Genomic DNA, 20,725 nt, shown 5'->3' on the forward strand with positions numbered 1-20,725 from the left:
GACCCTTTTTCTGAGTTGTGAAGAATAGTAAATAGTGACTCAAATTGTTGCCTTCCAAATGCCAATTGTCCGTTCTGTGACTGCAAGTTATTAGGCTTTAGATTTTTAGCTTGCAACTAGTTGAAAAATACCAGACTTACCATTTTCTCTCAGCCATTTGCTATAGGCTGTTGTCTTACTGAAGTGTATTGTATCACTGGTTTGTTTAATGTGACAGAATTTTGTTTGTGTGATTTCTTAGCTTTTTTTATTCCTTCTTTGCTTTTGAAGAATAGTCTTAATAGTAAGAGCAATGAATTGTTTCACAGCTGAATGCTGTATTTCTTTCTGCCAAGTACTCTGTATGCTATTAAGCGATTTATACTTAACTTATCCATCTGCAAGACAACAGTAGAACACAATTTGTGTGACTGTGCCATCCATTAACATTTTGTGCCTTCCTTTCTCTCCTAACATTTGGACAACTTTTCCAGTTACAGACCTGTTTAACAGACAGGTAAAAGTTTCAGAAATCTGTCAAAATCATTGTCTTATGCATGACAATGGATCTTACGGAGAGATGTGAGTGAGCTTTCCTTCTGAAGCAAGTGCTCAACAGGAAGAAGAATGCTGGTCTGCTGCTAGTTAACCAAGCTGAGTGTTCTGTAAAGGGAGCTTTGGGAAGATGGTGATGTGAAAGGGGCTGAGGCCAGGGAGCTTGTAGAGGAGAAGGGAGTTAGCAAGGCTAAGGGTATGTAGAGCCTTGGGATGTCAATCCATAAAAAAATCTTTGTTAGTCGGATGCCCACTTGTAGAATGTGATAATTCACTTTGTGACTTGTTCTTGGTGCTTGAAAGAGTATGACTTGCTTTCTTTTTCTCTCTATAGCAGGCTGGGTTATAAAATCATGTATTCAGCTACAGCTGAAAGGATACTTTTAAAATGGTTTCATAGGCTGGTCACGCTCCAATTTAATGCAAGCTGAATTTCTTCATTCTTGTCTTAGCAAGACAAGCAGGTTGTTTTAGAATCTCAATAACAATGGTTAGAAACCTTGTTAAGTAAACATATTTGTACCTCTCATCCTACCCACTCTTATGTAGCTTACTATAAATCGCTCTTAAATAGTTTTTTACACTTAAATAGCTCTTCTTCTTTGGTTTTGTTTACATCTCCTGTGTATTTGTAGAGAGTACATGTATAGCTTCTCCTAGCTTTTGTTTTAGTGAGTTAATCATGTTGTGCTATTTGCACACCACTGGCTCTCCATTCATCTCATCCTTCTGGCAGCCCTTTCCTGGCACTCCCACTGTGAATTTGTCTGTCTTCAACATGATCAACAAGAATTTTGTACTGTATTTTAAATGAAGCATCACCAGAACTTTCTATACAGTGACAAGTTCATAGTAGGTAGCTAACCCAAGGCCAGCAAACTTGCTGTATGCTATGTTATGCTCATTGTAAACAATGTTGCCAGTGTTTCTACATGACCTCCATTGCCTCCTACCACTGCGTTGTACTGATGCTGTTCATAAAATAGTCTACCATCACTCACAAAAATAGCAAGAAGTGTATTCTGATGTGTTAGTGGCGTCCTTCCACTTTTTTCTCAGTGGTACATTGGTAAGATTGCGGTGGATACTCATGAGGTCCATCTACCAGTCTGTGTTTCTTTTAAATGCTTTCAGTATGTTTTCTTAAAATAGCTTAAAATGGTGTTTACTGTAAGGAAATAGATGGTTATCCAACAAGAGGTGCTACTTAGGTTTTTCTCTCTGAGATTCTAGTTTCTTTGTTTCAAGCTTGAATAAGGAATGTTGGTTGAATGCTTCCTGGCTTAGAGACATTGGAAGAATCCAAATGTAAATACATTGAAGGGGAAAGGGTCGTGTTTGATTCTTACTGTAGATAGAGCTATACTGAAAATTCTAAAATGTTCAGAGCTCAAACTGCTTTAAATGAACCAAAAAAAAAAAAGCCAACAACTTAAAACAGGATCCTGAAAGTGAAATATATGTAAACACATTTACATTTAAATAATTTTAAAATTGCCTGATTTCTTTGCTGAAAATATCTTTGTCTAACTGCTGCCTTCATTTTGAATAAAAAGAATGAAATTAGTAGGACAGTCATGGTAACTGGAAATCCCTGAGCTAAAATACTATTCTGCATTTAAAAGCAAGTTGAAACATCTTTGAGCTCATACAACGATTGTTCTTTGAGAATTGCTGCCAACAGATTCTCATTTCCTAAGAATCTGTACATAGTCCTGTGGTTGTCATAACCTGTGTCTGTTTCTAGACAATAAGAATGGTAAATTAATAACACCAGTTTGCAGACTGGAATTTTGCTGTTCTCCCTGTTGGCACGTCTCACCTGCAGTGAAAGACTGAAAGTCTGCTTGGACATAGAGTATCTCAAGATCTTTGAGTGCAAGTTCAGCCTTTTGGGCATGGAGCCTTTTCTAGTACCTCAGCACAGAGTAAGTTACAGTTTGCTGGTAGTTGTAACACGTTTGACTTAATGAAGCTGAATTGCTCAGAATACCTTTTGAATTCAACTACCAGCTGTATTCATTTATTCAGCTTGCCCCTTAGCAATCAAGAAATTTAGTAACAGTATGTTCCTTCACTTGTCTTTCTGCTTTAATTTGAAATCAATTGACTCATGTTTTCCTCACCCAGGGTTATTTTCTAGGAGCAGCTCTTCTGTAACGTCCTCATTAATTGCCAGATTGGTATCTGAAATAATAATACCTCATTTCAGTGATAATTTGGTGGAAAAGATACCTGTCTCATTCCACATCTGGGAATATACTGGAGCACCATCCTAGACAATGTTTGTTCTCTGGTCTAACTTCATAGATACAAGCTCTCATAATAACACAGTTCTGAGGAACATTCTCCCCACCTACTCTTTCTTTTGAGTATTGGAATACCTGTCATTATTTGTAGTATAGTGGTGTGTTTTTTTTCTTCTTCACTTCCAAAAGACATTTCTAACTTATTTCATTAATTCATTATTGAACTGTTATTCCAGTGAATTTTGATGATTTTTCTCCTTGATACTCCTGTGTGGAATTTTGCTTCCAGGATTGAGAATTTCCTAACTCTCTAGGTTTTCTGCCATAAATCTGTAAAGCACAGACCTTATTCATAGCCCATATCTCTTAAGTTATAATGGACCTTCCATCAAGAGGTGCTTTCTTTTGTGAATGCCTTGGAAGAGTGAAATACCCAGATCTGTCCTTATTACTTATGAGCAATCTGCTGGTTTTTATTCTCTTGTGGTTTCAAGACTTGTTAGAGTATAATGATTCTACCTGGATCTTAATTTTTTGACTGCCATTCATGGCTGTGGATGATCATCTTTTTTCATTCCAGCAGCATCCCTTAGTAGTATTACTTACTCCATCAAAAAGCATGCTGGATGGATTATTTCTGTGTTTCAGTTTTGCTTCTCAAGTCCGAGCAACTGTTTAATCTGTTGTCTGCATCCAAGCTCATTTCTAGTTATATCATTAACAAATATGAAAAATGCTATAGTTTGGGGTTTTGGTTTGCTGTTCAGATGAACGTAAAGGCTACATCTCTGGTGCCTTGGATGTATCTCCCTTGTCTGTTTTCATGGGAGTGATATCCCATGCGTATTATCTTTCTGCATGATTTTTCTTTACCCCGCCTAGGTTGTTTTTTAATCTTTGTTGACAGTTATGTGTCAACCAGTTGATTGTTGATCTTTGTGCTGGTTCTATTCTCCTGCATTCTTATCTTTCTATAGATGTTATCACTGTGCTTGCTATCTGTTCCTAAGAGCTGCTCCTCTGCAATTTGGTTAGGCGCTTCTCTGTGTAAACACAGTTTTTCTCAGGTATCTAATGCATTCTGCAGTTTCACCATCCAGTTGTCATTATGTCATTGCTGTCCGCATGTGTGTTTGTGTATGTGTCTCTCCTCTAGTGGTGGCTGGTTTAGAACAATTAAATTGAGATTAGTATACACTGCTTGGTTATAGTGAGGTAGGTAGCAGGTTCTTCCCCAACCAGTCCTCTACTCCTGTTAGCAGCAATTTATTCATATTAAACCTAGAATAGAATATAAGCATATAAATGTAAGATGCTTATTTACAAAGTCAAAAATCTTACATATGAAGTGTGGATGTGATTTGTTTTTACAGAAACATTTTTTAAGACCCTTGCTCAGAATCAGTTCTTTCAGTGAAAGCTGTAGGTAGGCAGTTGTGGTAAATGTCATCAAGCTTGGTGCTCCCCTTACCTAGGGGAGAGCTGCTTGGTTCATACTGCTGTTAAGCAGAAGAAAGGTTGGTTGTTTAATCTCCACTGAAATTTCCAGTGATTCCTCTGCAGTTACCACTTCAACAATCTAAGGTTTGTAAAGTACTGTTGGATGCCTGGTAGAGAGAGGGCAAGTTGCACATGAGTTAGGCTAGACTTATTTCCTAGCTGCCTCCTTATTCTTAAAGGGTTCCTTCCCACTCTTTTTAAGTGGCTGTTTCTTAGTGCAATGCTGAAAGTACAGAAAAAATAACTTAAGATTTCATCAGTGCTACGGTTTGAAGGGAAGAAAGGTGGGAAGGAGAGAAAGGGAGGAATGTAGCTGTTGATATATTTGTGTTGAATATTGATTATGATGCTTTAATTGGATCATTTTAATTTGATTGAAATTACTTCTGAATCCAAAAAGGACTAGAAATTGCTCTGACCTCTGGGCCATGTGTTTCTTGAGCTAAAAATCCTCAGTAGTTCTCTGCTAGAAGGAGTTGAGCTCAAGAGGAGGTTACATAGTACATAATACGCCCCTGAAATTATCTAGTTATATGTGTTAGTCTCCATTTTTTTTTGTATTTATGGCCTGTGTTGCAGTGTAATAATTTGGAAGCTTATTTCCATATGAAATGTAAGCAGCGGTATATCTTCTGATCAACATTTGTTTTGTATTGTGTGTGTTTTGACAGGTGTGGTTGGAAAATAGTATTTGGTTGCTTTTTATTTTCCGTGCTTTCTTAATAGTGCATTAGAAAGCCACTAGATGGAGGTGTTACTCTGATTATTCATCTGCTGCTGCTAAGCCTTATTTCTTTAGGGGCGGGAAATATGTTACATTGAATTTATGCACGCTGAACAAGAGCTGGGAAAAATATTTTTTACTTTGAAAGATTTGTTTTTGATTTTTTTGAGGTTATTGTGCTAACGCTTCTCCCCTAAAATAATATATAGTGAAATTTTTGGAGAAAGGCGACTTTCTTTCAAGATTCAATATCCCCATTGCTTCAGGTAAAGGTAAAAGCTTGAAGATTTTCTTCCTTTGTGAAATACTGCTTCCTCTTTAATCTGCATATGCCACCCACTAGATCAGGTTGGCCAAGGGCCCATCCAGCCTGGTCTTGAGCACCTCCAGGGATGGGGTATTCACAACTTCTTGTAATGATCGACTTTGGCCATTAAAAAGAGAATAATAATTTAAAGACTGGTTAGGATTCCAAGTCCCACCTCAGAAAAAAATAAAAAATCTACTCGTGAGGCCTCTTAGCTTGAGAACATGTTAATGAAGTATTTACTTTTGCTTGGGGTGGATCAGCCCATCAGGCCTGCCTCCTAGTCTGTAAAGTCTAAGCTTTGCCAAAGCTTCCAAGGGAGAACCTGCATTTAAATTTACCATGTTGGGAGCATGCACTTTTTCTGTCTCATTTTCAAGTACGTTATATAAACGTGCATGGGTGGTGGTCGATGTTCCTGACTGCAGGGCGTCTTGTCAGCCCACTGGTGCTGGAAGCCAAGACTTGCCTGATCATGCTGACTCTCTGCATCTACATGCTTCTTTGTGTCTGTTCTGCTTTCACAGCATCTTTGGTTCTGCTGACCAATTTTGTCAAGATCAAGCTGATCTCCAGAACATAATATTTAAAGAGAATGGGTAATTATGTGACTCCCCGCTGAGAGGAGGGTAATAGCTGTGAGACATAAGGAAATCTGCAGGGGAGAATGCTATTTTGAAAATACCAGCAATAGAAAGTTCTGATTAGAGCTTTTAGTGTTTTAGAAGCTAGATAATTTATGTCCCAGGAGACTTCATTGAAATCTAACATTATTGATAGCTCTGCTTATGAAAATACCTGGTTCTGAAAAAAGCTATTGGTGTAAAACCAACCAAACTAAACAAACAAACAACCCCCCTACCTCCTTCACCTTCTCTCTTCTGTGAAGTTTAACTCCCAAACTGAGCAATGGTACATAATATTACTTGTTTGTGCTTGGACTGTTACGTATTTAAAAAAACCTAGAGCATGTACGCTGTATTAGTTGGGAACAAAGGGAGAGTTTTGTTAATAAATCTAGTTAGGGATCTGTAGTACATGTACCTATTTTGTTGAGCTAGTCATTGTGGAAACAAGTTAAAGAGAAACAAAATGATTAGACACTTTCAAAGCTCTAGAGTGGCAATATTTTTGGTTTGTTGTATGTATATTTTATATGACAGATTCTAAGGGGCTGTGTGACACTGTTGTATTCCTAAATAAAGTACATACCCACTAATGGCAGCTTTGTAATCTGTAGCATTTAGATATTGATATTTTTGGAGGTTGTTGGTTGCAGTCCGTAACTATACCTCAGCGATTTAACTACTGAAGCCATCCTTTCCACCCGTAGGTTCAAATGATTCCCTGGAAGGTCTGAGATTTATCAGATTTTTCTAATGGCAGGCCTCATAAGTCAGATAGAAAGATCTCAAATAGCATATGAGTCAAAGCATCAACAGCTTTAAAATGTCACAAGTGGGACAGCTGGTCTTGCTAAGGGAAGGGGTACTAACTCTGGGACAAGTGCTGTTTTAAAATGGGCTGAAAAGGTCAGATTTTATCAGGAAAAAAAAAGGGATTTTTTTTTCTGTTTTCTAACTTGAAAATGTTAAAATTTTATTTATTGCTTTTATGGATATTCAACTGAAAATCTGGTAGATGTGCGTTTTAGTCTTATGTTGCATGAAAGAACAAAAATTAAGCGTTGCATCTAATAAATTCAGTTAATTATTAACTATTTATTCTCAGTTTGTTGAATGCATGCATTTGGAGAATCAATGTACAGTTGTACTTTTAGCACAGTGTCTTCTCACACTACTGCATACGGTAAACACAGTGTTTTATTGGGTTATGCTATATTTTTACTGAAACGTTTCAGTGCCCTGCAATTTGTAAGTTATAATAGCTGTTAGAGAGGGCATTGAGTACAAGCTGCTTCTTGCCCTGTGCATTATGAAATATGATATCCAGAATTACTAGTGGCAAGAGATAAAAACAGCAAACAGATCAAACAGTCCCCAACTAAGAAATGACCTTAACAGCCTATTGGCAACCATCATTAAGGACTTGGAGACCCACATGGATTAGTTCTGGAGCCCTTTGTATCTCAGATTTCTGAACTGTATGTTGATCTCTAAACCATTCTGAATATTTCACGCTTCTGACAGCAATGATGAATTTGTGACTTTAATTTTCTCAGAAAAGTATTGGTTGATTAACAGGGGGGGAGGGAGAGTGTGATTCTTTCAGTCATATAACAAAGTTGAAATAAAATCCAAATTTTGTTGTTGGATGTGGGAGTGACTTATTAATCACTTAAGGAATATTTCTAATATAGCCAGGTTTACTCTTGCTGGTTTACTGTGTAAAGTGAAATATTTTTTTTTGGAACGGTAAGGCTTACCATGTACAAGTGTTCTGTATCTTTAAATGTTTTTCATTTCCTGTTTTACTGCCCCCTTTTTGTGTTCCTACGAAATTGTACTGCCTTATAAACAGTGTTTAGTCATTCTTATTAGTAACTCCAGTAAGAAAAATATAATGAAATGATTGAATTGGCCAAGGAATAGAACTGCCATGGGTGCATGCTGGAAATTATTTTCTCTGCTTGTGTAGTTGCAGCTCTATTCAGAAGCCAGCGTGGCTCTTTTGCAACTGAATAACCCTAAGGGTTTCCATGAACTGAGCAAACAAGCAAAGAAGAACATGACTATAGATGGAAAAGAATTAATGCTTAATCCTGCTTACTTACTGTGGGACCTCAGCTCTGTCAGTCAGGTAGGTAAATCCTGTTACGGAATGTGAAGGTTGCAGAATGCAGAGGGAGGCTTGCAGTTAACTAGTTAATGACAAGGAACAGGGGATTTCTTTCAGAAGTTTGGATGTGTTAAGAACCCAGCATTTATTTTGTTATAATAAAATGTCATAAGAATGTTGCCAGATTCTGGAATCTAAAAGGAGGAAGCATCATGCAGAGTGGCATTTAATTGAAATTTTCTTGTTCTCTACTAAATGAAAAATTTTGCCCTCTGTGCATGTTCTGATAAAGTTATGTGCTGTCAAGTCCTGAAAGGCTTAATTGATACTGACTGGCAGATAAGCAGGCTTCTTGTGTGTGGGAGGGAGACAGGGTTTTATTTAACAAACATGATTACCTTCTTCTCAGTATGTTTCTTAAGGTTTTTTGATTTGCAGTGTCACATACTGAACAAATACTAATTAATTCTCTTCAAAAAAAATCAAAGAAATTAAATGCAGTTATCTGTAAAGAAAGAAGTTTTAAACAGAATAAACGTTACATGGAAGAATGTTAAGTTTATCAAAAGGAAAAAAAATCACAAGATCTTCTAAAATGTTGATTTTTTTTCTCCTGCTAGAATTTAATTTTACCATAAATGTCAAAAATGGATAAAGTAAATATGCCCTCTCTAATAATACTTGCAGTCTGTTTCTGTACCCTGTGAACCTGGCTTTGGGGAACTTCTGCTTATTGATACAAACCCTGCACTTTAAATTTATACTTCCTCATATTTAATTATGCGTTATACATTTTGTAGATGGGTACCTAGCCAATATATGCTGTTGTTAGTGAAATGTTTTCAGTTATGTTTTTGTTTATGTTTTGTTTATGTTGGTTTACTGTACGTATTGGAAAAGGAGACTTAATTACCGTGCATAGAATTTGCAGTGAAAACAGTAGTTGCTAAATGTTCGATTTTTTTTTTTTCCCTCGAGTTTCCTGTTGTAGTTGGGCATAGTTCTTTTAGAAATACTCCTTTTCAGCATCCTTAATCCTCCGTTTTGGAAGAGGCGATTAAGTCCTCATAAATAGGAAAGAAACGTATGTTAGTATCATGTAACCTAATTTTGTTACTTGCCTGAAGAATTTCTAATTTAAAATGTTGCCTTTTAACAAAAAGCATATGGAAACCTTTAGCTATTTGATAGTGAATATTAGGCTTAATTTTGTTGATTATCTCCTGCCTATCTTTTTCTTAAATGAAAGACCAGGGTGTAATTGAAGAGCAGCTACATCATCACCTTCCAGTGTCTATATTAGGTGACACATTATATATGGTTTATGACATGATGAACTTGGAAGGCCCCAGCCTCTTAAAGCAGCAGTTCTGAAAGGTGATGTTACAGATTTGAAATGCAGCTTGGCTTTTGATCAAGATCAGGAAATAATTAAGATTAATAATCTAGGAAAACAGGATTTATTTATTTTTTTAACTGGGGTTCTTTCTTCAAGAGCTGGGATTGTACAACGCACTGTCGTCTTGCACTGTGGTCAGCAGATGACCCAATGATACCTTATGGTGAGCCATTGATGTCAGAAGAATGTATTGTTCACCTTGATAATTTAGTAAAACATGATCCTTTAGAGAAATAACGGCACTTGATCAATGCATCTTTTATTTTTGAATGCCTAAGTCTCAAAATACTTACGACCCGTATGTTAAAGGACACTCTTGTTATCTAGCTGGATCAGAACTTGAGTGGTTTATTTAAATCTAAAGGATTTTTTTATAGTCCAAACAGGATGAAGATATTTCTGCCAGCCGTTTTGAAGATAATGAAGAACTGAGATACTCGTTACGATCAATAGAGAGGCATGCTCCTTGGGTGCGACATATTTTCATTGTCACTAATGGGCAAATTCCTTCCTGGCTTAACCTGGATAATCCCCGGATAACCATAGTGACCCACCAGGTAAAAGCAAAAAACAAACATGAAAACAAGGAGACACCACCAACAAAAAGCAAAACAACACCAAGGTGGTGGTGGGGAAACAACAAATCCACCCAACCAACAACAAAAAAAAAATCGCAAAAGTACTGCTAATAATGATTCTGTTTGTTCTTGAAGCCCAGCTATCCCCTTTCAGCTAAAAGCTGCATTTATTAGGAAGGAAGAAGTGACCACATCTCCCCTCTCGCATTCATTGTTTTGTTAAGCCCCAATATGTCTTTGTATTTCAGTTTTGCTAAGCTGATAACTTAAGATAGATCAAGCCTCAACACAGTCATTTTTCCAAATAACAAGGCTTCAGCTAGCGTATACCTATATCTAATTTCCTTATAAAGTCTATTTATAAAAAACCTAGAGGTAAGAAAAGGCAATACAAATCTATAAACATTGTCTCAGGACCAGTGCTAATCCAATAAACTTCTGTTGGGACAGGATAGACTACAATTACTAGAACTAAGAAGATGGCTTAAAAAAAAAAAGTAGATATGCATTCTAAAAAGCTTATTTAAAAGAGAAAGCGAATCCCTCAAGTTTCCTGAAAAAAAAAAAAAAAGTAGTAGCTTCTTATTATAAATTCAGGAGTAATTTTGGTATCTGAGCATGACATAGGAGCCCTGAGCAGCCTAAGTGGTAACAAGATACTAATTCAACTTCTGTTGCTGTCTGCTTGCTTAGTTACTTGAAAGAAGTGGAAGAATGCTGTTTGAATGTTGGAGCAGGTTCAACTTCTTGAAATTTTGTGCGGCCTGTACTGCAGAAGTAGTATAAATATATCTACACTGGGCCTGATCCAGTACATAGTGAAATAAATAGGAGTTTGTCTTTGCATTGAGCCAGGTGCAGTTTTTTAGTTAAGCAGCAGAACTGAAAATGGTGTTATGTTGGAAAAGGAAATATTTGAAAGAAAAAAAAAGAAAATACATTAGCAAAGAAGAAAAACTTCACTCTCTTCTTGTTTTTTAGGAAATATTTCAGAATGTGAGTCACTTGCCTACCTTCAGTTCACCAGCTATTGAAAGCCACATTCACCGTATCAGTGGCCTCTCTCAGAAGTTTATTTATCTCAATGATGATGTTATGTTCGGGAAAGATGTTTGGCCTGATGATTTTTACAGTCACTCTAAAGGTCAGAAGGTAAGCTCTTAGGAAAGGATTTTTAAGTAGATTTAAAACTTTTCTGTGCTAATATCATGAAAACTGAAGAAATGCTACTTTGAAAGGGAGAACAAGTGAAAGAAACTTTCCCTTCCCTCACCTTTTAACCTGTAAAGGATCATTATTCTTAACTAGGCAATTGTTAGCAAAGATGCAGGGTGGGGAGGACTCTTTTTCTTTTTTTTTTTTTTGTATTTGTACTGTGTGGATGTTTGGAATTGCCTTTCTCAGTGTTCTCTCCCAGGTTTTGAGGGGTATAATGGTCCTCTGTCAGGCTTCATGCTTTACTTTATCAATGTCATTTCCTAATTCCCCCACTTTCAGCACTGGAAAGACTGATTTGGTGTTTGGAAGCTGTCAGTCTTTCCTCCCTTGTAAATTCTTTTTGTTTTGTGGGACATGTTTTGTTCAAAACAGAATTGACTCTTCCATGGGAATGCTGAAATTTGATAATGCTCAATCAAACTGGTTTAATATTAGAATTTACTACTAACCATCTCTATTCCAGACACCCACAATATCTTTGCCAAATCTTTATGTAATTTTTCACTGAAAGATACTGATTTTCATGAACATGAAGTGATTTAGTCTTTCAACTGACCTATTATCATCACTGGGGTTAAATGAGGAATGCAGGCTGAGGAAATGTTAGCAATAGCCATGCATAAAGAATGTGGTTGCCAGCAGAGTTTTCATCCATGAGCTTGATCTACATGAGGAACATGGAGCGAAACACTTAATTCTTACTGCTTTAATAAAAATAATAAATACAAAGGAACACCAGATGCTAGAGGCCACTGATTTAAATGCTTCATGCAGGCAGATGTGTACACACCTGCGCGCACACACACAGAAGAGTTGTACAAAATAAGCTTAAGCTACTGTAAAATTGCTAACTTTTAGTACTTGAGAACATTAGCAGACTTTGAGAAAGTAGGCACATAATTGCAGAATCCTGCTGTAATTGCACTTTTATTGTTCTTCAGTAGTTGTCTCTGTTGTGAGAATGAAGCGAGTTTAGATGAAATGTTTGTGATAAACCTGATCAGTGCTTTGATAGCAAAAGCACTACTAAAATTTTCAAATGTCTAGAGGAAAATGTGTGGGTTTTTTAATGCTTTCCCAGGTAAAAATACATTCACATGCACTTTTTATCTTGGCAATTCTTAGTATTATTTAAGTCATAGAGGATCAGATGCTTCAGGGATTATGTTCAACATGTGCTACTTATCTCATGACTGGTTAGTGATGAAGAAACATTTTGAGTCAGGAGAACAAGTGAACTGCAGAGTTATTTTAAATTTGAAGTTTTCCCCTCCTTATCTGATTAAAAAAAAAAAAAACACACTAATTTTCATTTGAATAGGGTTTGCAGAAGTGAATGTGGGAAGTCCTGCTTTCTATTGCTGCCTTGCTGTATAGCCTTGTGAATTCATTTAACTTCTGAGACTTAATTTCCTTCTCTTTGAAAGGGATAACATTTACCTAGTAGGTGACAAGGTTTAAATGCTGTCTGTAAAACACTGAAGGCACTATGCACAGGATGGCATTATTTTAAGTCTCTGTATTCCAAGAAACAAGCTCAGTTGACTTTTATTTGTCAGTCCTTGACGCAGACTGTAATGTTGTTCCAGGTTTACTTGACTTGGCCTGTGCCAAACTGTGCTGAGGGATGTCCTGGTTCATGGATTAAAGATGGTTACTGTGATAAAGCCTGTAATAACTCAGCTTGTGATTGGGATGGAGGTGACTGCATTGGTAAGACAACGATGTTAAATTTAGACAAAAATGAACTGACTTGTTTCTTGTTATAATTCTGTAATTTATAATTCTCCTGTAACTACAAAATTTGCCTTCGTCAATGGCGGGGGGAAAAAGATTCATCTTACGTATTAAAAAATTATTTCCTTCGAGCTGTAAATTTCCATGGGAAATGATGGCAAATAGTAGGGTACAATAACATCTTCCTTTGGGTACCAAATTTGACTACATGACAGGAAAATTTTTGAACCTCAAAGTCCAAATAATATTGCACTTTCAGGGAAACTTCAGTCCTTCTTTTATTCTTGACCTAAATCTGTTATTCAGATAACAAAACAAGTAAGTAAAGAGGTATAGGTAGAACAACTAAGAAATATTACTGGAATAACAGTATCTGAGGTAATTAGTATTGCATGTTAAAAATTTCAGTGGATGCGATGGTAGTGTCTTGTACAGTGCTACAGGTCTGATGTCTCCTTTCACTTGCCACTTTTTAAGTATTCTTTGCTTCATATTAAGGTTAAATTTTAAGCTGAATTTGCATTTAAATGTCTGACCAGAGAACTTGCTGGAAAGCTTATTTGCAAGGCTTTATGATACTGGCTAATTTTCCAAGTTCTGCCCCACTTTCCCTTCATGGAGGAGGCTGTCTGTATATGCTCTGCTCCTAGATTTCACTTGCTCAAACATACTCTAAGTAGATTTTGTGTCCCCTCTAACTCTAGTCTGTGTTCTACTTCTTTTCCATCTTCAGATCTATTTTCATGTCTTGTATCTCCTTAATGCCAACACTGGGTAACTTTGCTTACATGTTTCCTTTCTACCACTCTTTTTTAAACTTCAGTTGGCCACAGACAAATGTCTGCCTTGTAGGTGCACTAGTTTTAGGAGAACATATAGCTGTGGTTGAAATGCCTGTTCACCAGACCTTGCCATGGAAGGGAAACCTGTGGCTGTTACAAGGTTCAGGGCTGTCTCCTTCCTTGCTTTTTATCCTTGAACAATAGTTCCTGTAAAGGAAGTGGGAACAAATAATCTTCTGCAAACCAGAAATGGCCTGCATTTGGGCACACTTCATTTCCTGAGAAGGCTGGTTTTTTTAGGCTTTTATCCAGAAATGAATGAAGAGGATTAGAAGATGGACTGTATTCTTAAAACAGTGTATGCTATATAAAGGTTCTTAAACCTGTCATTTTTTTCACATATTTCTGGTCTAAGAACGACCTGTGTGTGTGTTGGGGGGGGGGAGGGGGGAACACTTCTAACAAAAAGCTATTTTCCACGTGCATTCAAAGCAATGAAGATATGAAAATATTTTTATTGCTGTCAAGACTTGTGCTCACTGAGGATCTATTACTTTTCTGAAGAACACTTGCATCACTTGCATTGTTTTCTCATCTTCCAGAGATTTCAGTTACTCTGCCCAATTGTTGCCTTATTATTGGTGCTAACTTCGCATGCCCCTTCTGGTGAGAAGAGACTGATGTTATGATTTCAATGAAAATTAAGGGAAATAGATATAAGCAAGACAATTTTCTTTATAATACCTGTACTATTATAATACTATTTTAATACCTGTAGAAACAAGTATTGATGGCAAACAAGATAGGAAGAGTCAACCATGTTGTCTTAGTGTCAGATTCAAAACTGAATTTATGAATGCAATAAAGACCACACTAGTGGCAAAATGGGCAGCCCTACGAACCCTATCGCATATTTCCATCACCTTGCTTGCATGGTTATTTTTTCAGGGTGGACAGAGGAGAGAATTCGGGTTACTTTTAAGCTAGATTTGACTTCCTGTACACTGTATGGATGCTAACATTAGCAAATGGTTGCAGCATGCAGAGAAGGTGAGTGAACACTTCAGCGCAAGAACAGTTAGAGCAGTCTAACCTCATAGCAAAGATGCACCATTAGTTCCTAAATTGAATTTTCAGAACCGTAGGTTAGGAAAATGAAGTGACGCTTCTGGATTGAGAAAGTGACGTACTGCTCTAGGGGACTGTAAAGTCAAGAATGCAAGCAAGAGAGGTAAATCAGTTTTCTGCCTACGTTGTTGAAGTTAAGATAAAATATGTTGCAGTTTTTGTTGCATTTTTAAGTCGGTTTGCAAAATTCTGCAGTGAGATTTTGTATGCTATACATTTTACACTAGCTCTCAGGGAGCTAGTTAGTTGCCTTGTTTTAATTTTACTGTTGGTAAATAAAATTGTGCTGACTCTTCTCAGCTGAGCTTTAATGCTGTGGCTTAAAATGTACCTTTCCTCAGAAATATGAATTTCAAACGACTGGTTGTTTTTTGTTTTTCTTTTCTCTCCCTTTAGGTAACAGCGGGGGTAGTCGCTATGTTGCTGGTGGTGGTGCAGTTGGAGGTATAGGGAACGGACCACCATGGCAGTTTGGTGCAGGAATAAGTGGTGTTTCATACTGTAACCAAGGTTGTGCTAATTCCTGGCTAGCAGACAAATTCTGTGATCAGGCCTGCAACGTTCTCTCCTGTGGATTTGATGCTGGTGACTGTGGGCAAGGTATGTAAAATGCATGGTTGATAAATGTTCTGTTGAATTTTTCTTACGTTGTCTTACCTTTTTTGGTTCATCGTTATTCTCCAGTAGTTCTAAGAGCCCTGCAGTGTCATGAAAAATTGCTGCTAGCAGCTGAAGGAAAAAGACAGGCACTTGCTTTATTCACTGATCCAAACCTAAGTCATTTTTTGTGTGCTGCTTTAGTTAATAAAATCTGTATTTGCCAAGCACGAGTGGAGTGTTTGATGTTTTATGGAGCAGCAAGCATCAGATTCATTACCCAAGAGGCTTACACTTTAAATGCAGAAATTACATTTCAGCTATGCAAACAGACTTTCTGCAAAGGAGAACAGCTGATTTGATGATGTTAGTAGTGGTTAATAAATTAAAGGACCTCTGTGATGCTGAGGGTGTAAGTTCAAGTCTGGCTCTGTACTCTTGCCAAAGGCTACTTGTAGTCACCTGTGGGTTCTGCTGAGGAGTGTGAGTTACCTAAACGTGTCTTCCTTGTGTGCTGCTGGCTACAGAGGCTTTCATCCTTTAATTGTGCTAGCCCAGTGGAGCGAGCAACTGGGTTGAAGATGGGCATTTGAACCTCACTGCATTTAAAAAGGAGAGTCATGTTTTTTTGTGTGATAATATTAGAAGATTCCTACTGCAGTCTAAAATACCTATTTTTCTGAAGAAGGGAAGATACAGAATTGCAAGAATTGTAGTGAAGGAAGCATGGAAACTGTAGAGCAAGAGGTATAGAGGCAGAGCAGGTAGAACAAGGAAAACATGGAGAAATTGGAGGTTGAGATGTCAGAATTTTATTTTGATATGAAAGGCTAGCAGGAGTGAATGGAAAGATTGAGAGTTCTGCTTGGTATAGATAAAAGAAAAGAAATGGGATAATTTGGCCTGCTTGAAAAAGTAGAGACTTCCCTGCTTCTCGGGTCAAAAAAATGCATTGCTGGCAGTGAGGCTTTGTTCTCACAAGAGCTGACAGATCTGTCTTCTGCTGTGGGAGCAAGAAGTTTTAGAAATTCCAAATCAATATTCAATCTAGTAGTGAAATCTAACTCCTGTAATGTGATTCTACTAAAATGTGGCAAAAATGTAGTATGAGCTTGTTAGTTACAACACGTAATTTTAAGTGAGGTGTGATAATAAGCAACTTAAGCTCTGTAGGTAGGAGTGATAAATTATAGCGTTTTTTTAGAATTACCGTTGGAATGTACGTCAGATTTATAATTCTGAGTATATTCTAATAATGTGTTATTTAAGATAGGTGAGTAAGAGATTGGAAGCTACAGTAAGTGTTCTTTCACAAAGTAGTCTCACTGCTAAAATTGTGAATCTTTTTGGATATATTACAATTTAAAAATACAGAAAAAATCTCACACTGAAAATTCACATTTTTTTTTCCCAGATCACTTTGAAGAGATGTACAAGGTGACACTTCAGCTTAATCAGACCTACTATGTTATTCCAAAAGGTGAATGTCTGCCTTATTTCAGCTTCAGCGAAATAGCCAAGAAAGGAATTGAGGGTTCATATAGCGATAATCCAATTATTCGGCATGCTTCAGTTGCAAACAAATGGAAGACTATCCACCTCATAATGCACAGTGGCATGAATACAACTGTGATCTATTTTAATCTTACATTTCTAAATAAAAATGATGAAGAGTTTAAAATGCAGGTAGCTATTGAAGTTGATACTAGAGAGGAGCCAAAACTGAACACAAGTTCTACGCAAAAACCCAACTCTGATTTTAAAACTCCAACTTCAATACCAGAAGCTGAAATGATATTTGAAGATATTCCTGAAGAAAAACGCTTTCCAAGAGTCAAGAGACGTCGAAATGAAACAGGAGGGAGTTTCCATGAAGAGATTATAATACCATCGGTAAATGTGTCTCTCCTTCCTGAAAATGTTCAGATAGCACTGCAGAACCTGGATTTAAAACTAGCAAATGGTGATATCACTCAGAAGGGATTTAACCTATCCAAGGCTGCGCTCCTGAGACCTTATCAGTTCTTAACTACAGTAAAGAAGATTGTAGGTCTGGAAAAGAATGGTGTGCATTATAATTCACAAGATCAGAAAAATGAAACCAGCTGGCAGAAGCCTCATGAAGATGTAAACAATAGCAAAACAGAAACAGCAATAAAAGCAAATGGGGAAGTTCCTTCAAGACTTACCGGAACAAAAAGGACTGATGCGGCAATGAATACAAATAAACCTACTTCCAAAATGAAGCCTAAATCCACACATCCAGCCCAGAGAAATGGGATCCAGCCCATGGGAAATGAAAATGAATCTCAAGAAAAAATATTGAATTCCCTCATATTAAGGGAAACACGTCAATCAAAAAATATTGGGAATTCTGAGGCTGGAGAAGATACAGAGGGAATGGAGGGCAGAAAAGGGCATATACAGTTGGATACAAATGTAAGGGAGGGGTTAGTGGGAAGAAAACTACAGTCTTATGCTGGAAGTTACCAAGGCTTTTTGCCATGGGAGAAAAAGAAGTATTTCCAGGACCTTCTTGATGTGAGTATCTTAACATCACTGCTTAGTGGAATAATTGCATCTTTCTGCATATTGTGGAATACTGCTAATATTATTTGTAAATTCAGAATGCGTCTTGCCTTTGATGTAAATGCTGAGATTTTTTGAAAGCTCTTTCTGAGTTTTTACATAAAATCTAATCTGTTTGATTTGGGCCTCTCTTAGCTAGGTGATGAAAGGTGAATAGACATTTCTATTCCTGTCCTACAGAGTGTTTTTTTTGAAGTCAGATTCGCTTCTTATTCAGTGTATGTTGATGCAGTGATATTATTCACATATACAGTATTGCAAAAGAGATTAGATTTTGTTTTGGATGCATTTATACAAATGTGGATACACTATATATAAATTGTAAAAATATTCATATGTATAATGGTAAGTATTCAAGCTCTAAAAGTTAAATTGAAAGGCTGCCAACAACACTGAATATCCAGACCATGTCAAGAAAACATGTAGGAAGCTTCTAGCCAAAGCATTTCGGAGGATTTTTTGAAAACTTCTATAAAAGAAGATAGAGACTATGCTTCAATTGGTACAACTGTTTTGCACTACTCCAAATAGCAAAGGTGCTATTACCTCTTAATGTTTACCTAAGATTTCAGTTATCAAATGTGGATGAGTAATCAGGAAAAAATAAATAAAAACAAGCAATATTACGAATATCTTATAGCAAACAGTGACTGTTGAGTGTGCGAGGTGTCACAAGAAAAATATTAAGGAAGTTTTTTTTGTAGACCACTATACTTCAGCGCATATAATTTTTAAGGATGAAGTTACCTTCCTTTTCTCTCCTCTTATTTTTAAAGACGCATCAAAGGAACATGAAGAACAGTATTCAAAACTTCTCTTTACATTTTTACTTATTTAAAAAAAGAGCTGCTACCTGCCTGAAATGTCAGTTTTCCTATGTATTTAATATTTTTTGATAATGTAACCTTAGTGTATGCTTGTCTTGCTATTTAGGAAGAAGAGTCATTACTCAAAGAAATGTCATATTTTACTGATGGTAAACATCTTGGAAGGCAGCTGAAAGATACATTTGCTGATTCCCTTCGATATGTAAATAAGCTTTTAAACAGTAAATTTGGATTTACTTCTCGGAAAGTCCCTGCTCATATGCCCCACATGATTGACCGCACTGTTATGCAAGAGCTACAGGATATGTGAGTATGTCTGTCTTTGAAATAATGTAAAACTGTAGGTAATTCTATCTTTCTGGTAAAGCTTTGTTATAGCTATTTCCAATGTGTTGATGGCTACTCATTGAAATTATATTTTGAAAAGGAAAATGGGATATTTATTACAACATGATAGTCCTGCTAAAGTAAGGAGGACCTTTAAAAATTCAGGTGAGAGTTTGTTTTCAGGTAAGCAATATTTTACTAGAAGCTGGAGTACTAAATTAACGTATGCTTTTATGTAGGTTTCCTGAGGAGTTTGACAAGACATCATTTCACAAAGTGCGGCACTCAGAAGATATGCAGTTTGCTTTTTCATATTTCTACTATCTTATGAGTGCAGTCCAGCCACTGAACATCTCTCAGATCTTCGATGAGGTTGATACAGACCAGTCAGGCATTTTGTCTGACCGAGAGATTCGAACGTTGGCCACAAGAATCCACGAACTGCCACTAAGTTTGCAGGTACTTTCCTCAGCAATAACTTCTAGAGTAACTTTGGTCCTAAAGTCCACATCTGTTACATTAAAATGAATCAAATCTTTATTTATCTTTGCTTCAACATCTATAACACTTGTCAATTCTAGCTAGAGAATTTAACGTTGTGTCCTACTTGTTTATTGTTCTTATACGGACTCAACAATTAAGCTGAGTTCTAACAGCATCAGAAAAATGTATCATTGGTATCTGATCTCAAGAAAGTACTTGGTGTGAATTTGTTAGAAATGATACTTACTGGTGAAAGACACTGTGAAGAGTGAGATTCTGTTGTGCTTACTCTTGTTCTTGCACATCGTAAAAGACTGTCGTTGACTGAAGAACTTGTACCCTAAAGAAAGTAATAAGAAAAAGGTCAGCAAAGAAGTGATACCCGTAAATAATATGACCATATACAAAGATTCACATTCCTGGTTTTCTAGGAACCTGATAAGCAGAGGACATGGTTTTGGTAGGACTTGGGCTCTTACAAACAGTTAGTAGAGAGGGAATTGTACCCTTTCTGCTTCAGAGAGGAATCAGGGCTCAAACCAATAAAATAATATTCTTGAAATGACACAAAATCACTGGCATAGCTGGAACACAGCTTTGCTTTCAGGTGTTCCTGGCCTGTACCTTAATCAGAAAATCTTCCTGTCCTTTCAGTTCACTTTTTTGTTTTTGTTTGATCTGGGATTTAAAATGCCACTTCTGGTCCGGGAATTCTGTACTCTACTTACATCATCAGTAAAGATGTGTTTTAAATTTTCAAATGAAAATGACAAGTCACGCTTTATGTGGTCTCACTTCAGCCAAGCATTTGCTTCACTATAAGCATATGGAGATTCCCACTGACTTTAAGTTACTGAACTGAGGTCTGCTATATGAATGTCTTTTTTTTTTTTTTTACAGTAATATAGAAACTTCTTATGCATATAACATCAAATATGTGAACCCTGGATTTTTAGAACTATGTTAACAAGAAAATAAGATTTTTTTTTTTTCTTTCCTTCCTGATA

At 36.7% G+C, this 20,725-nt stretch overlaps 1 protein-coding gene and 1 long non-coding RNA gene across 3 annotated transcripts in view; one reads left to right on the plus strand and one right to left on the minus strand.

Moving 5' to 3' along the window:
• Positions 1 to 20,725, plus strand: part of GNPTAB (N-acetylglucosamine-1-phosphate transferase subunits alpha and beta) — a 43,646-nt gene that overhangs the window by 13,256 nt on the left and 9,665 nt on the right. For both annotated transcript variants that reach the window (XM_080558399.1, XM_080558398.1), the window contains exons 8-15: positions 7,913 to 8,074; positions 9,830 to 10,009; positions 11,012 to 11,182; positions 12,838 to 12,961; positions 15,292 to 15,495; positions 16,907 to 18,033; positions 19,015 to 19,214; positions 19,475 to 19,694. In XM_080558399.1, the coding sequence (XP_080414525.1) occupies positions 7,913 to 8,074; positions 9,830 to 10,009; positions 11,012 to 11,182; positions 12,838 to 12,961; positions 15,292 to 15,495; positions 16,907 to 18,033; positions 19,015 to 19,214; positions 19,475 to 19,694 (2,388 nt within the window). The remainder of the gene's footprint in view (positions 1 to 7,912; positions 8,075 to 9,829; positions 10,010 to 11,011; positions 11,183 to 12,837; positions 12,962 to 15,291; positions 15,496 to 16,906; positions 18,034 to 19,014; positions 19,215 to 19,474; positions 19,695 to 20,725) is intronic.
• Positions 8,083 to 20,719, minus strand: LOC308179307. The gene is made up of 3 exons (XR_013940330.1): positions 19,966 to 20,719; positions 15,553 to 15,624; positions 8,083 to 9,675 (listed from the first exon to the last, which is right to left on the minus strand). It is a non-coding gene; the product is annotated as an uncharacterized lncRNA (long non-coding RNA).

This window comes from Anser brachyrhynchus (assembly GCF_964034855.1).
Source record: "Anser brachyrhynchus genome assembly, chromosome: 1".
Classification (NCBI taxonomy): domain Eukaryota; kingdom Metazoa; phylum Chordata; class Aves; order Anseriformes; family Anatidae; genus Anser; species Anser brachyrhynchus.